This window comes from Eulemur rufifrons, chromosome 6, assembly GCF_041146395.1.
Source record: "Eulemur rufifrons isolate Redbay chromosome 6, OSU_ERuf_1, whole genome shotgun sequence".
Lineage (NCBI taxonomy): Eukaryota > Metazoa > Chordata > Mammalia > Primates > Lemuridae > Eulemur > Eulemur rufifrons.
Genome location: NC_090988.1, coordinates 14,326,335 through 14,341,028, shown reverse-complemented (window position 1 = coordinate 14,341,028; position 14,694 = coordinate 14,326,335). Strand labels below are relative to the sequence as shown.

The 14,694-nt window shown below is 42.1% G+C and overlaps 1 protein-coding gene across 1 annotated transcript in view; it reads left to right on the top strand.

Annotated features, from left to right (window-relative positions):
- SORL1 (sortilin related receptor 1) overlaps positions 1 to 14,694 on the top strand; it is a 167,204-nt gene that overhangs the window by 49,858 nt on the left and 102,652 nt on the right. The window contains exons 7-11 of the mRNA XM_069470765.1: positions 1,140 to 1,241; positions 2,247 to 2,416; positions 7,439 to 7,631; positions 9,353 to 9,470; positions 9,680 to 9,753. Of these exons, the coding sequence (XP_069326866.1) occupies positions 1,140 to 1,241; positions 2,247 to 2,416; positions 7,439 to 7,631; positions 9,353 to 9,470; positions 9,680 to 9,753 (657 nt within the window). The remainder of the gene's footprint in view (positions 1 to 1,139; positions 1,242 to 2,246; positions 2,417 to 7,438; positions 7,632 to 9,352; positions 9,471 to 9,679; positions 9,754 to 14,694) is intronic.

Sequence of the window (14,694 nt, the reverse complement as noted above, 5' to 3'; positions counted from 1 at the left end):
GATAGGAAGTTAATACTTATCATAAAGAGCACCCTAGTCAATGAAGCCTTCTGGATGGGGACCCCAGCATCTCAATAAGTTTCACAGTGGTTTGTGTGATTAGCTGTGTGCGAGGGCGTGCCTCCCTGTGTCTTCCCTGATGTGTGTGCAACATTTGCCTTCAATTCTTGGTCACGTTCTTTTAGAGCTGAAAGAAACCACGTAGAGCCTTTATAGCAGTTCTTACTCTTCTTTGAGTCATAGACTTATTTGAGAGTCTGATAATATTAATAGGCATGGATCCTCCCTAGCAAAATGACTAAGTGCATATATGTAAACATTTTGTACATATATTTACAGGTTTCTAGACCATTTAAACCCATTTATGTGAAGTTTTGATGAATATAAGCTTCTCTTTTTATGCATGAATAAACCAAAGGCTAGACAGATTTTGTGATTTCCTTAGGTGGTAGAGCTAGCTCTTAATCTAGTGCTTTTATATACATTTTCAAGATTCCAGCTGTGGCTTAAAATCTCTAAAGTGCAATGTGATGGTGGTCAACGTCATGTCGAATACCATACCAATGAATATATATTCTAGCAAAAGACTTTATTCAGTGAGAAGTATTCAGACTAAAAAACAGAATCAATGAAGATTCCCTGAAGTCTTGGTGCAAATTAAAGCCTTATGACTGAAGTATCCTTTGCGATCTAAAAATAGGAGTAGGAAGGAGAAGAGAACGTGTTTTCTGTGCACAGTGTGTGGCTGATCTCACCCTCTGGTGGTTTGGGGGCTGTAGACTGCACCCTGCCTGTCTCGTTAGCTGCATCACACAATCCTCTCCCTCCCACTCTGCTTAAGCTTTGGCAGCCTCGAACACTCTGCCCTCGTCCAAGTTCTCCCAGCATGCCGTTGTCCTTCCTCATCTAATGCCCGTGGAGTATCCAGTATCTATGGTGGACCAGGTTTCCAGGGTAAAGCATCACAGTCCAAGCTGCCCAGTGATGGCAGACACTGCAGAAATGTGAATTCGCAGTTGCATTCTCTATTTTGTGTTTCTAGTAGATTTGGAGGGGTCTAACTTTTCTGTTTTCTTTTTTGCTTGTTTTGAGTGGCTATAATCTGGCACAATTAATATTTTTCTCTTCTTCCTTGGCAGCATCTCTTGGGTGGCCAGCAGCAGCCTTCTGTCCAGCTCTGGGTCTCCTTTGGCCGGAAGCCCATGCGACCAGCCCAGTTTGTCACAAGACATCCTATTAACGTGAGTGGGGTCTGGGTGAAGCTGGGAAGAAGTGTTACTGTCCCCACGCAGAGGTCAGGGGAGGGTGTGGTGGGGATGTCCTGCTGTGGGGATTTTATGGCGGCTCTCTGAAGTCACTTTCTAGAGAGAGTGAGCTTTTATGCTTTGGGCGTCTTGACCTGTTGTTTCTCACTTTACTGAAGCGGAGCTGAGCAGGGACCTTAATTTGCTTTAAGTGAAGCAGGACTGGCAGAGAGGTTGGAGCCAAAGTCAGTGGCCTAAGTGTGCCAGTTCTGAAGCAATGGGAAGTTTACATGCACTAGTTGTTGTTTTATCACGTACCTGCTGGATTGCTTGCAGATGGCTAGGTTCCTAAAAGGGGTAAGATTTGGGTCTCATCTTTTAGTAACAGACAGTTTGGAGAAACCAAGAACAGAGCACAGGAAGCAGCTTGAATACGCAGCATGTTAACATGGAGAAAGGTGGGAGAAATCAGCATGGGCTGGGTCATCAGAAGTGACCATGGGAGGGCTCCTTGGCAGGCCTTGGCGTTGGCAGTTGGTGCGGTGCAAGGCTAGTAACTTGGAGGGGATGTGGCGGAGAATGGTTTTGCCAGTTCTTTGCTAGTTTCTGTGAGTTCCACCTTCTTCTAGTCACCTTAGGGAAAATAAAGGGAAATGAAGTGCACACTAATCTATATCTATATTGAAAGGTCTCACGGGGGAAGAGAAGGAGACACTGTTAACTAAAAAGAGGTTTTTAGGTCATTTATGGAGTTCAGTGGCCCATTCTTACTTTGTGCCCCATTTGCCAATAAGGAGCCTGAGCAGGCTGCAGACCTGCCTCTGGCTCTCCAAAGGGGAAGTTGTCCAAGCTTCTTTGCCAAGATTAGAGAACTTCCCGTGGGCTGTTAGGCCCACTCTTGTCACTGGGACGTTTGAAAGTCACTGCTTTCCTGGGTATAGAAAAAGCCCCACAGGGCGTATTTGTTTTTGACTTACATATCTTTGACTTTTGATTCCAAAGGAGTATTACATCGCAGATGCCTCCGAGGACCAGGTGTTTGTGTGTGTCAGTCATAGTAACAACCGCACCAATTTATACATCTCAGAAGCAGAAGGGCTGAAATTCTCCCTGTCCCTGGAGAACGTGCTTTATTACAGCCCTGGAGGGGCTGGCAGTGACACCTTGGTGAGGTAAGGAGACTGGGTCCTTCCCCTGCCGCCTTAGACAACACAACCAGCAGCCTCTCCCTGGTTCAGTGGTTTTCGGCATTGGCTGCACATGTGGAACTCATGGGGAGAGCTTTCAGAAACCACGATGCCTGGGTCACCTGCCCAGAAATCACAATGGAATTGGTTTGGGGTGTGATCCGGGCAGGAGGCTTTTAAGAAGATCCCCTAGGTGATTCGTACGTGCAGCCAAGGCTGCAGACTGCTGCTCTGAATGATATTTAGGGTCATGGCCACTCTGTCAGCCTTTCCCTTGGGCTCCCTTTATTTGGTCGTTTGGTTTTGTGGTCTCTGAGCCAGTGGGAAAGAGAACTTAGAAGACATCAAGTCAGCGAGAGCTGGCGCATGTGGCCACAGGGCTCTACCTCCAAGTGGTTCAGGGTAATTGACATCATTACTCTTTTTTCTTTTTAAAGGTAATATTAACAGTACAGTGTTGTTTTGTAGGAAAGGCACTGACATCATTGATCCTTTTATCCATAAATCATATGCTTGGTGCTGTTTTGTGGTCACAGCGATGGGCGTTCTCTGAGCACCACGCCCATCGAGGGGCTGCAAAGGAGGTGGGGGTTTGGGAGAGATCCTTTTAAGATCCTTTCAGGGCCATTGATGCTCATTTGTCGCTTGACAAGCCAGCTTTTGTGACCTGTATAACTGGTTAGGGTCCCTCTGTGTTCTTGGAAAGAGTCTCCTGCATGAAGCTGGCTGGTCTGGGCTGGGGTCTGGCTCTCAGGCCAGGAGCACCAGGTTAGAGGGCATGGCCTGTGTCTGCTGTCTCTGCTCTCGGGGGCAGTTCATTCCATTGCTGGTTTATTCAACAAGTCTCCTGCCCCTCTCTGCTGGACAGTGTTCTAAGTACAGCCATGAAATAATATATACAGCAATGAAAAATCAGAATGAAGTCCCTCTTCCATCCATGGAGCTTATATTCTAGCTGGGGAAGACAGAGTATAAGCAAATATGTGATATGCTTGGTAACATGCTGAGAAGAAAAATAAAGCAAGGTGAGGGGTCAGGGGTTTGCAAGGGCATTCTTTCGTATAGGCTGCTCCTGGGGTGAGGCATTTGAGCAGGTGCCTGAGTTACATGAGGGAGGGAGCCGGGCAGACACCTGGGTGAGCAGCATGGTAGGCGGAGGGGACAGTAAGCACAGTGATGCTGAGGTGGGACTGACTGCCTTGGTGTATTGCAGGAGTAGAGAGGAGGCCGGGGGTGGCTCAAAGGACTGAAGGAGGGGGAGAGAGAAGTGAGAGACAGGACCCAAGAGAACAGGGCTCGGAACTATAGGGCTTTCAAGGGCATCTGAAGAACTTTTCTTTCTTCTAAGTGAAATGGAAGGTTTTGATCAGATATCATCTGACTTAACCAGTTAATTTTTTTTTCCAATTTAAAAAACTGTGAATTGCATTATATAAAGAAAAGAACATAAAACAAAATGAGGGTGTTATAAATAATTTTAAGTAAGTACCCATGTGACTCATCTTTACAATTATCTTCAAGGCTGTGTGGAAATTTGACTCCTGTAGGCAGACCAAGGTGGGAACAGGAAGATGAGTTGTGAAAGTATTACAGAAATCCAGGCCAGTGGGGATGCACGCTGGCTGGACCCAGGGCAGTCGCAGTGGAGATGACAGAAATGGTCAGGTTCTAAGTATATTTGGAAATTAGAGCCAGTGAGATCTGCCTAGGGATTGGACGAGGGGTATGAGAGAAGGAGGAGCTGAGGGACCACTGCTGCTTGGCCTGAGCCGCTGCGTGATGGCTGCCCAGTGCGTCAGGGAGGGCCGGGCCAGCGGCGGCAGGTGTGGGGCAGAGACCCCAGGTGCGGTTTTGGACCTATCAGGTTGGAGCTGCCTGTTAGCCATCCGAGCGCCCAGCATTCTACCTGGTCTCCAATAGAGCTTTCCTCTCCTTTAGAGATCTATCATCTTTCATTCCTTTTCTTCCCCCCAACAGACTCACAGATTATTTATTATTTAATGTGTTATACACTGTTCTTGCCATGATCCATTTTGATGCTCAGGTTGTCCTAGTTTGGTCAGTGGCAGCTCCTACCTCCTTTTTTTTTTTTTTTTTTTTAAAATAATTTATTGAGGTGAAATTCACATAACATAAACTTGACCATTTTAAAGGGAACAATTGAGTGGCATTGAGTGCATTCACAGTGTTGTACAACTGTCACCTCTATCTAATTCCAAAACTTTTTCATCTCTAAAAAAGAAAACCCCCGTACCGATGAAGCAGTTTATCCCCCCGTCCCCTCCTCCCATCCCCTGGCAGCCGTCAGTCTCATTTCTGTCTCTGTGGATTTACCTTTTGTGGATATTTCCTGTTTATGGAATCATATAATATGTGACCTTCTGTGTCTGGCTTCTTTCACTTAGCATAATGTTTTCAAGGTTCATCTGTGTGTAGCATGTACCAGTACCTCATTCATTTTTATGGGTGGATAATATTCTCCTTTTTTATAATTAAAATCATGAATCATTATCTCTGCGGCCTTTCACTGATGCTTTTTTTCTTTTTTACCTTTGAGAGCCTCTGGCTATGGGGTGGGTGCGTCATAACTTGCTAAAGATTTCCTTGTCTTCCTCATTTGTTAGATAATCTGGGTGAATATTTTATGACACAGCAGAGAAGGAGCCAGAAGCCAGAGAGAGGGGTTCCTCATAGCAGCTTCACTGGTGTGGCCATCGGGCCACGTCACACATACAGGTGGCCCTGAATGTAGTTATGAAGGTCCCCCTGGCCTTGCCTGAGTGTACAGTCCAGCTAAGAAATTGAAAATAGATTTCATGTCAGGAGTCAGTGACCAACATCCGACTCAGTTTTCTTATTCTCTTCAGATTTATCTCAGGACTAGAGAGGTTCAGTTGTGCTCAGCTGAGTGACATTTTGTCTTCTGCATCTCCATCTCAGCCAGATGACATGGGATAAGGGTGAATGAGCAGATTACGTGGGCAAACTGGCTCAGAATAAATCTCTGTGGTATTTGAAATGAAGTATTCTTTGAAGTAGATAGGAAAGTGTGATGCCCAGGACCTGGTTCCGATTTACTTAGGGAAATGGAGAAAGAACTGTTAACAGGGATGACCCTGGCAGTGGTGGGGTGTGCGGGGTAGGAGTTCTATGGGAAGTAGGAGCTAGGTGTTGGCTGCTTCGGGGGAACTCATGCGCTGATGAGATGTCAGGTCCCTGGGGGCACCTTAAGGAGGGGCACGGCCGTTTGGCAGGCGTGGCTGCAGGGCGTGGATTCTGCACAGAGTGTGGCCAAAGGGGACCTGGTGAGTCTTGGCCCAGGGCACTCTGGGAAGAAGGGGAGAAGCGAAGCTCTAGCCAGCGAGGATGACATGGAAGAAAACAGACTCTCAGAGAAAGTACTTAGGGTACTTGTCGCAGGCAGGTCAAGGGCGGAAATGAAAGGATGGGCTGGGACCAAGGGCCGGGAGTGTGTGAGGGAAGGGGAGGCTTCTGCTGGGGAGAAAAAGAGAAAACTCTCAGGAGTATGGCTGGGGGAGAGGAACAGGGCTTGTCCAAGTGAGAGAAACTCAGACCTCCCAGATATATGAAAGAAGCCCGTAAACCTTGGGATGGCAGATTTCATGATGATAGAATCAAAAGAAGTAGAACAGAAGTAAACAGAACAGGAGGGTAATAGGCCTCCAGCCGGCTCCTAAGGAAGTGCCTGAAATCTAATTAAAACAGACCCGAGGAAACCACGTCAGAGAGTTTGGTCTCAACTTCGGCATTTTATTTAGGATTTTGCTCAGTCTCTCAGTCACAAGTAGCCTTGTGGTGCTCCTACTTCTTCCTTTTTCTGCCTCAAAGGTTGTCATTTGTGTCTTTCTGTTTGAGGTGGCAGGACAGTCATCCAGCTGGAGAGATTGTGTGGCAGATGACAGAGAAAAGCAGTTCCCTGCCTTACCATGTACCCCCGTAGCTTAGAACCCCCCATATGAGGGGGACACACTTCCTGTCTTAAAAGCCATGTGTGAACTATGGTCACAGTTTTTCAAAGATCCACCCACATTTGCAATGTGTGTTCCGTTTTAGCACAAAACTACTTTCCAGTGAAATCACAGTATTTTAGCATAGTGGTTAAAGCCTGGGAGGGCCTTATTCTCTGCTTCACTGTTAACAAATATAAACTCAGGCTTTCTAGAACCATCCTCGTATGTACTGTTTCTTTATGAAGGAACGACCAATTCTGTTGGGCTTCTGTCTGATCAGGGCATTGGATAATTGGGTTGTAAGTACCTGGACAGCGGCTGTGTAACCCTTAGTTATCTTCCTACAGACTGGGTTAAAATTTAAGCCTCAGCATTATTATAGTGTCTTGCAATTCTGGCTTAATGTTTTCTGTTTGTCAAGGCCCACTGGAGGATTTGGGGTCAATTTCCATAGTGAGGAAATAGATGTGACTCTAACAGCAACTTTTGTACATTATATTCATTATTGTTAAACCCTGTTACGAGTTGTTGATCAGATAAGCATCCTGGCCCTCAAAGTTAAAAAAAAAAAAAAAATCACTTTTTTAAAAAAGAACAGATTATTTAGCTTTGAAAAGGAATGCAGTACTGGTACATGCTATAGCATGGATGAACCTTGAAAGCATCATGCTAAGTGAAAGTAACCATGGAAGAGGGCCGCACATTATATGATTCCATTTATATGAAATACCCAGACTAGGCAAATCCGTAGAGTCAGAAAGCAGATCCGTGGTTGCCAGGGCCTGGGGAGGGAAGGAGAAATGGAGAGTGACTGACGAGGGGTGTGGGGTTTCTTTTTGGAATGATGAAAATATTTTGGAACTAAACAGTGATGATATTTGCACAACATTGTGAATATACTTAATGCCACTAAATTGTATACGTTAAAATGGTTACATTTTATGTTATATACAATAACGAGCAAATATTATATTAAATATAAAACCAAGCCAATAATCAATTCAGATTCACAGCTGTTTATTTTCTCTGATCGTAGGTATTTTGCAAATGAACCATTTGCCGACTTCCACCGCGTGGAAGGGTTACAAGGAGTCTACATTGCTACTCTGATTAACGGTTCTATGAATGAGGAGAACATGAGATCGGTCATCACCTTTGACAAAGGGGGAACCTGGGAATTTCTTCAGGCTCCAGCCTTCACAGGATATGGAGAGAAAATCAATTGTGAGGTATAGATGTTTTAATCTTGTTTTGCTTTTTAACACAAGGGAAGGAGCCCTGATCTGTGGTAGTTTCCTACATCAACTATTTATTGGAAAAATGCAAGAATCGCTACTCCATTAATATCACATGGAACACATTTGATCTATAGTGCTACCCTTGCAGTTCCCAAACTCTGTGCCAAAGCACCACCACCACCACTTCCAGGCAGAAGGAACTCAGAAAAAGTAGTACTCATTTTTAGAGAAACTGAACATATTAGTTAGACAATTACTTGGTCTTTTGGATTTCTGAATTTTGTTTGTCCATGGTAAGCTGTGTTGATTCTCCTATATGCTGTGTCTGTGGCTCTTGGGAAAATTCTTTTGGAGACTCTTGCCCTAGAATTCACTTCTTGATTTTTCTTCTCTATTTGGTTGGCAGTAAGTATTGATTTACCACATCAAATGTAATTTTGGGAAGAGGCAAGCTATAAATAGATACAGACAAATATTAATATCTAGGTGCCTCCTCTTCTCTCCGTAGTGTCCTCAGACCTCAGCAGCTCAGCTGAGGGGTGTGGTTGGGGCCAGGGGGGTGGGTGTGTTTTTCGAGCATGCTGTGGGGGTCAGGCTGTAGTGGAATAGAATTAATGGTACCATTAAAATTCCACTTTTTATTTCCCTGACCAGTTTATTTATGAACTGTAGGACAGTTAATCAGCTTTTGGTTTCTACTTCTGAGTTTAGGTGGTGGAAGGAATGAACGTGTAGGAAGAGTTGGGGCTGATTACCTGAGGATACAGGATAGACTTGCTTGCAGGTGAAGAAACATGAGTCAGAAAGAGGCGTGAGCAAATAAATATTTCTTTGAGACCCAATCTTATTTGCTCTAGTTTTCATTGGCCAAGCTAGCAAGAAGGATATTTGTTAGAGATCCTTTTGCGACAAAAATAAGTAGATCCAGCAAACTTTGCTACAGTTTTTACCTGACCGTAAGCACACAGAGTTCCCCTGATTAGAACACTGGCCACATCTGAATAACATTGAACAATTACTTTCTGGCCAGCAGAACTGGGCATGACCATGTAGCAAAAGACCTGGTCCTGATTGTTTGCAGGAGAACTATTAAAATCTGGGTATAAGTGTTGGAGGCCAGACTGAATGAGTTGAAGCCTTGCCCTGCACACCTGCACCTTTGTACAAATGTAGACTACTATAAAAAGTTATTGTTAATCCTTTGGTGTTTGTATCTCATATGTTATACATCTGGGGGCTTGTCAGTGAGACTTATTTTTTTTTTACTTCTGATTCTTGGTTTTTCTTCTGACAGAATTACTGGAATCATATTTGAAACACATCTCTGCTGACTTAGAAAATATCACAAAATCGTTTCATTTCTCTTTAGTTCTGAGTCACTTGAGAGGTTCTCTGGGTGATGTGGCTAGATGCTACCTTTCCCATCTAGTTGAGTTGACACTGATTTCTAATTATTATTCCCGGAGAGTCTCAGAAGGCTTCTTAAAGGCATTATTGTTCTCTTTTCTTCAGTGAGAGACATTTATGTGGGTTCGGATGATCCTGTCTGCCTGGGGGAGGGTGGAGACAGCCAGGCTGGGAGTTTGCTCTGCTCTGGGCTAGGCCTCCCTGCTCTGTGTCCAGCTGCAGGGTCCTCACACAGGCCGAGGGGTCACGGGGAGATCGAGGCATTATATCCTGGGATGACACCACCTGGACCTTTTGTTCCATAGCTTTCCCAGGGCTGTTCCCTGCACCTGGCCCAGCGCCTTAGTCAGCTGCTCAACCTGCAGCTTCGGAGAATGCCCATCCTCTCCAAGGAGTCGGCTCCAGGCCTCATCATTGCCACCGGTAAGTGTGCTTTGCCTGACCTCATGAGGGGTTTGGTTGTCCGGTGACACACAGCCAAATACAGAGTGATCACCCACATCTCCAGTAGTGACCGCTCTCTGGTTTCCAAGATGTTCTTAGTTGCTAGAAACTACTTAGCATTTCTGGTTGGGCAAGGTGATTATCTGACATTGTTGAAATTAAAAATAATTATTCCTCTTGCATTTTAGGCTCAGTGGGAAAGAACTTGGCCAGCAAGACAAACGTGTACATCTCTAGCAGTGCTGGAGCCAGGTGGCGAGAGGTCAGCCCCCTCCCCCTCCCCCTGACCCTGGTTCTTGTTTGTGTGACAACAGGGACTGTGCCTCTACATTGCAGGGACACAGATGGCCCATGGCAGAGGCCAAGAATGCCACATATGACCTATAATGTAAAGGGAGGTACCTGAAACCACTTATGAATTGCACTGATTTGTAGTTACAGTTACTTTAAATACAAAACAGACCCTTTAAAAAACTGAATTTTACTTATTGTACCAAGATTATGAGTGCCATGAGTGCCAAGATAATGTCTGTTTTACTCACTTCTTTATCCATAGGAGCTAAGCGTGGGTGCTCAGTAAATATTTGTTGAATATATCAACAAATTACAATGTAGTGGTACCAGGTCTGAAACTGCCTATTTTTATTATTATTTTTTGTTCATTAGTGAGGTTGAAATCAAGCCTGTGCTGGGCTATGCTGTATGGGTACTTTCATCTCATTCTGTGCTGTGGAAATAGACTCTGTTTTTGCCTTACAATTGTGTAACTAATTTGGGTCCTTAGGCATTCATTATCTCAATTCTGAAGGTGAGGCTAGTTCTTTGGTCCCAAAATGCTAATTCAGCTTCAGCTTTAGACATTAGAGAATTTCCAAAAAAATTGTTTTTCACCAGTCTCTCATGATTTATTAAGGCCAAGGGACATGTGTCTGGTCTCATTCTGTAGGGATTGCTTTTGGTGGTGATCGTGTGTATGCCAGGAGCCACCAGGGTAAAACTTAACAGATCACTTGACAGGAATTTACCGAGGACCACCATCTGGCTGAGCACCTTGCCAGGAGTGACATCAAGTTCTCAGAAGAGCTAGCAGACCCAGTTCCCATCCTCATGGTGCTTCTTAGTGGGAGAGCAGTATGCACACTTGCTTAATTAAATATGTAATGTATAAAGCAGTAATAATGCGCAGCATCGCTTTGGCTCTGTGCAGTTTACAGGGGCCTGTCACTTTACCTTACCTCATTTGTGGCAGGGCGTACCCTCCCTCCAGCTGAGAGAGATGCTGTGTATAGATGGTAGAGAACATAAGTACATATTCAGTTGAAAGAGGTGGTTGAGGCCAGAGTAGTCCAAAAGCGTGAACAGTTTGGAATTGGAATTCTCATGCTTGTCTTGCTCCCTTGGGAAAGATTAAGCAGCTGCTTTCCCCTTCCTTGGAGCCGGACGCTCCTTTTGAAATTGGGTGTTCTGTCTTCTGCAGATCAGCCCATGGTTTATTTGTACCCTCTGCTGTTGGTGTAATCTGGGGTTTGAACATCTGCAAGTGATTTCCTTCTGGGCAGAAGCAGTGTCTTGTTCTTCCCGCAGTGAAGTGGTATCATCTGGCGATTGCCGGGGCAGCTGTCGGTGCCTCCCCCAGACATGCTTAATGCCTGCCAAGAAGCAGCCAGTGCACAAGAGACCTTATTTTGGGCAAAGCAGAGAACTAACTGGGGGATGAAAAGATTGAGACTATCTGTGTGAGTGGGCATCTGAGCTCTCGCGGGAGCCTTCATTTTAGAGGGACAGTCTAGGTTGCGTGAGGGGACAAGTGGTGGCAGAAGAGGAGGATGCAGTGGACAGAATGCTGCTTGGAGCACTGATGACCATAATGCTGGTTCTCCTTTAACTCCTGATTAGTCATGCAAATTCTCTGCTCCTCAGAATTCCTTTTTTGTGCTTTTTTCTTTAACAACTTTATTGAAGCAGCTGTTAAGTACAGTGAACTGCACATGTTTAAAGTGTGCGATTTGATCAGAATTGGTCACTATCACCACAAGTAAGGTAACAGACATTTCCATCACCTTCCATAAAGTATCTTTGTGACCCCTTGTAACCCATCCCTCCCTCCGCTCTCGTCCCTGTCTACTTCTGTCACTGTAGGTTATTAGTTGGCATTTTCTAGAATTCTAATAAATGGACTCATGGTGATTTTGAGGCCCATCTGTATTGTTTCATGTATCAATAGTTCCTTTTTTCACTGCTGATTAGTATCCTGTCGTAGTTGTTTATCCGTTCGTCTGATGATGGACATTCCTGTTTGTGCTGATGGCAGATGTAGCTGTTATGAACATTCATGCACATGTTTTTAAGTGCACATATTTTTTTCATTTCTCTGGAGTAAGTAACCTAGGAATGGAATGGCTGGGTAGCATGGTGGGTATGTATTTAACTTTTTAAAGAACTGCTGAATTGTTTGCCGTTTTACATTTCCACCAAGCGGTAGGTGAGAATTCTAATTGCTCTACATCTTTGCCAACACTTTGTATGGTCAGTCTTTTTAATTTTAGACATTTTAATAAGTGTGTAATGATAACTCATTATGGTTTTAGTTGGCATTTCTATGACCACTAATGATGTTGAATTTCTTTTCATGTGCTCAGTGGCCATTTCAAAATCTTTTGGGATGTGTCTGTCCAAATATTTTGCCTATTAAAAAAATTGAGTTGTTATCTTTGAGTTGTAAGATTTTTTAAAATATATTCTGGATTTAGGTCTTTTGTATGATAAATGTGTTGTAAACATTTTTTACTAGTCTGTGGCTGGCTTTTTTGTTAATGGTGTCTTTTGAAGAACAAATGTTAAAATTTTGGTGAAGTCAATTAATCAGTTTTCTTTTTCTGTTTTGTGCCTTTTGTGTTCTATCTAAGAAACCTTTGCCTCTCCCAAGGTGGCAGAGATTTTCCTCTATGTATTCTTTTATAGGTTTTATAGTTTTAAGCTTCATGTTTAGATTTATGATCTACTTAGAGTTAATTTTTATATATGATAAGGGAAGAGTTGATATTCATTTTTTCCATATAGAGATCCAACTGATCCAGCACCACTTATTTAAAATACTCTTTACCCAATGAATTGCTTTGGTACCTGTTTGAAAATCAAATTGTTGTATATGGGGCAATTTTAGGACTATTGGTTCTGTTTCAGGACTTTCTGTTCTGTTCTATTGATCTATCTTTTCACCAATACCAAATTGTCTTAATTTCCAAAGCCTTATAGTAAATGTTGAATACAAGTAGGGCAAGTCCTCTAACTTTGTTCATTTTTAAAATTTCTTTGATTATCCTAGGTCCTTTGCATTTCTGTATACATTTTAGAATCAGTTTGTTAATTTCTACAAAACCTAAGATTTTGATTGTGATTGCATTGAATTTATAGATCAATTTGGGAGAGAATTGACAGCACAGTTATATTTTCTTATGTATCAATGTAGTATATTTCTCCATTTCTTCTTTAATTTCTCTTGGTATTTTGTAGTTTCCAATGTGGAGGTCCTGCGTATCTTTTATTAGCTTTATTCTTAGGTATTTTTAATTTTTTTGGTATTATTGTAAATAGAACTTAGTTCATTTTCCCAATTTTTGCTCTAGTATATAAGAATACAATTGATTTTTGTATATTAACTGTATTGTCTGAGTAATGCTAAAGTAATTTATTATTTTGTAGTGGTCGTTTTGTAGATTCTACATGAGCAATCATACCATTTGCAAAAAGGGATAATTGTAGTTCTTCCTTTCTCATCTTTGACTTTTCTCTTTCTCTCATCCATCCTTTCTTCTTTTTTCTCTTCTTCCCCCTCCCTTCCTCCCTCCCTCCCTCCTTTCTTCCATTTTCTCCCCTCATATTATTACAAAGACTGGGACCTCCACGTAGTGTTGAAGAGAAGTAGTGAAAGTGGCCATCCTTGCCTTGTTCTCTCTCTCAGAGGGAAACAGCCTTTCATCATTAAATACAGTGTTTGCAGTAGATTCTCCTAGATGTACTTTATCAACATGGGAAATATCCCTGTTATTCCTAGCTTGTCGACAATTTCTGGTCGTGGTTAGATATTGAATTTTATCAAATGTCATTTTAAAATCTATTAAAATAATGTGGATTTTCTTAATTTTTCTGTTAATATATTACATTAATTGATTATTTTTTTCCCATTGATCGATTTTTGAATGTTAAACCAATCTTGAATTACTGGGATCAACGCTACTTGGACATAATGCATTAATTTTTCAATATACGGGTAGGCTTTATTTACTAATATTTTGTTAAGGATTCTTGCATTATTTGTGAGAGAGATTAGTCTGCAATTTTCTTTGTTGGTAATGTCTTTGTTAAGTTTTAGTATTAGAGTTTGGCTGCTATCATAAAACAAGCTGAGTGGTGATCCCTCTTCCTTTATTGTCTGACAAAGTTTGTATAAATTTGATGGTATTTTTTCTTGAGTAATTCATTAGTGAAACTATCCAGGCCTGGCGTTGCCTTTTCGTGAATATTTTTGATAAGAAATTTAATTTCTCTGGTTGATATAGGGCTATTCAGGTTTTTTTTTGTATCAATTTTGGTGACTTGTATATTTCAAGAAATTTGTCCCTTTATCTAAGTTTTTGCATTTGTTGGCTTATGTTATTCATTATATTTTCTTGTTATCTTTTTAATATCTGTAGGACCTTAGGTGATAATGCACAAATCACCAGTATCAGGAATTATATTTTCTCTATTTTCCCTAGTTTACGTTTGTCAATATTTTCGATCTTTTCAAAGAACCTGCCTTGGCTCTCTTAATTTTCTCTATTGTCTGTTTTGTTGATTTCTTCTCATATTGTTTTCCCTTATTTATTTTGCTCTGCTTTTTGTACCCTTTTAAGGTATAGCCTTGGGTCATTGATTTTAGATCTTCTTTTCTAATATAAGGATTTAAAGTTGTTAAGTTTTCCTCTAAATACTGCTTTAGTTATATGCCACATAATTTATCTATGTTTTATTTTAATTGTCTTTAAGTTTAGAATATTTTTAAATGTCCCCTTTTAAAATTGAGATATAATTCACAGAGTATAAAATTTATCATTATAAAGTATACAGTTCAAGAGTTTTTAGTATAGTCACAAGGGCATGCAACCAACACTGCTATCTAATTCCAGAACATTTTCACCATCCCATAACATCTCTTTTGATT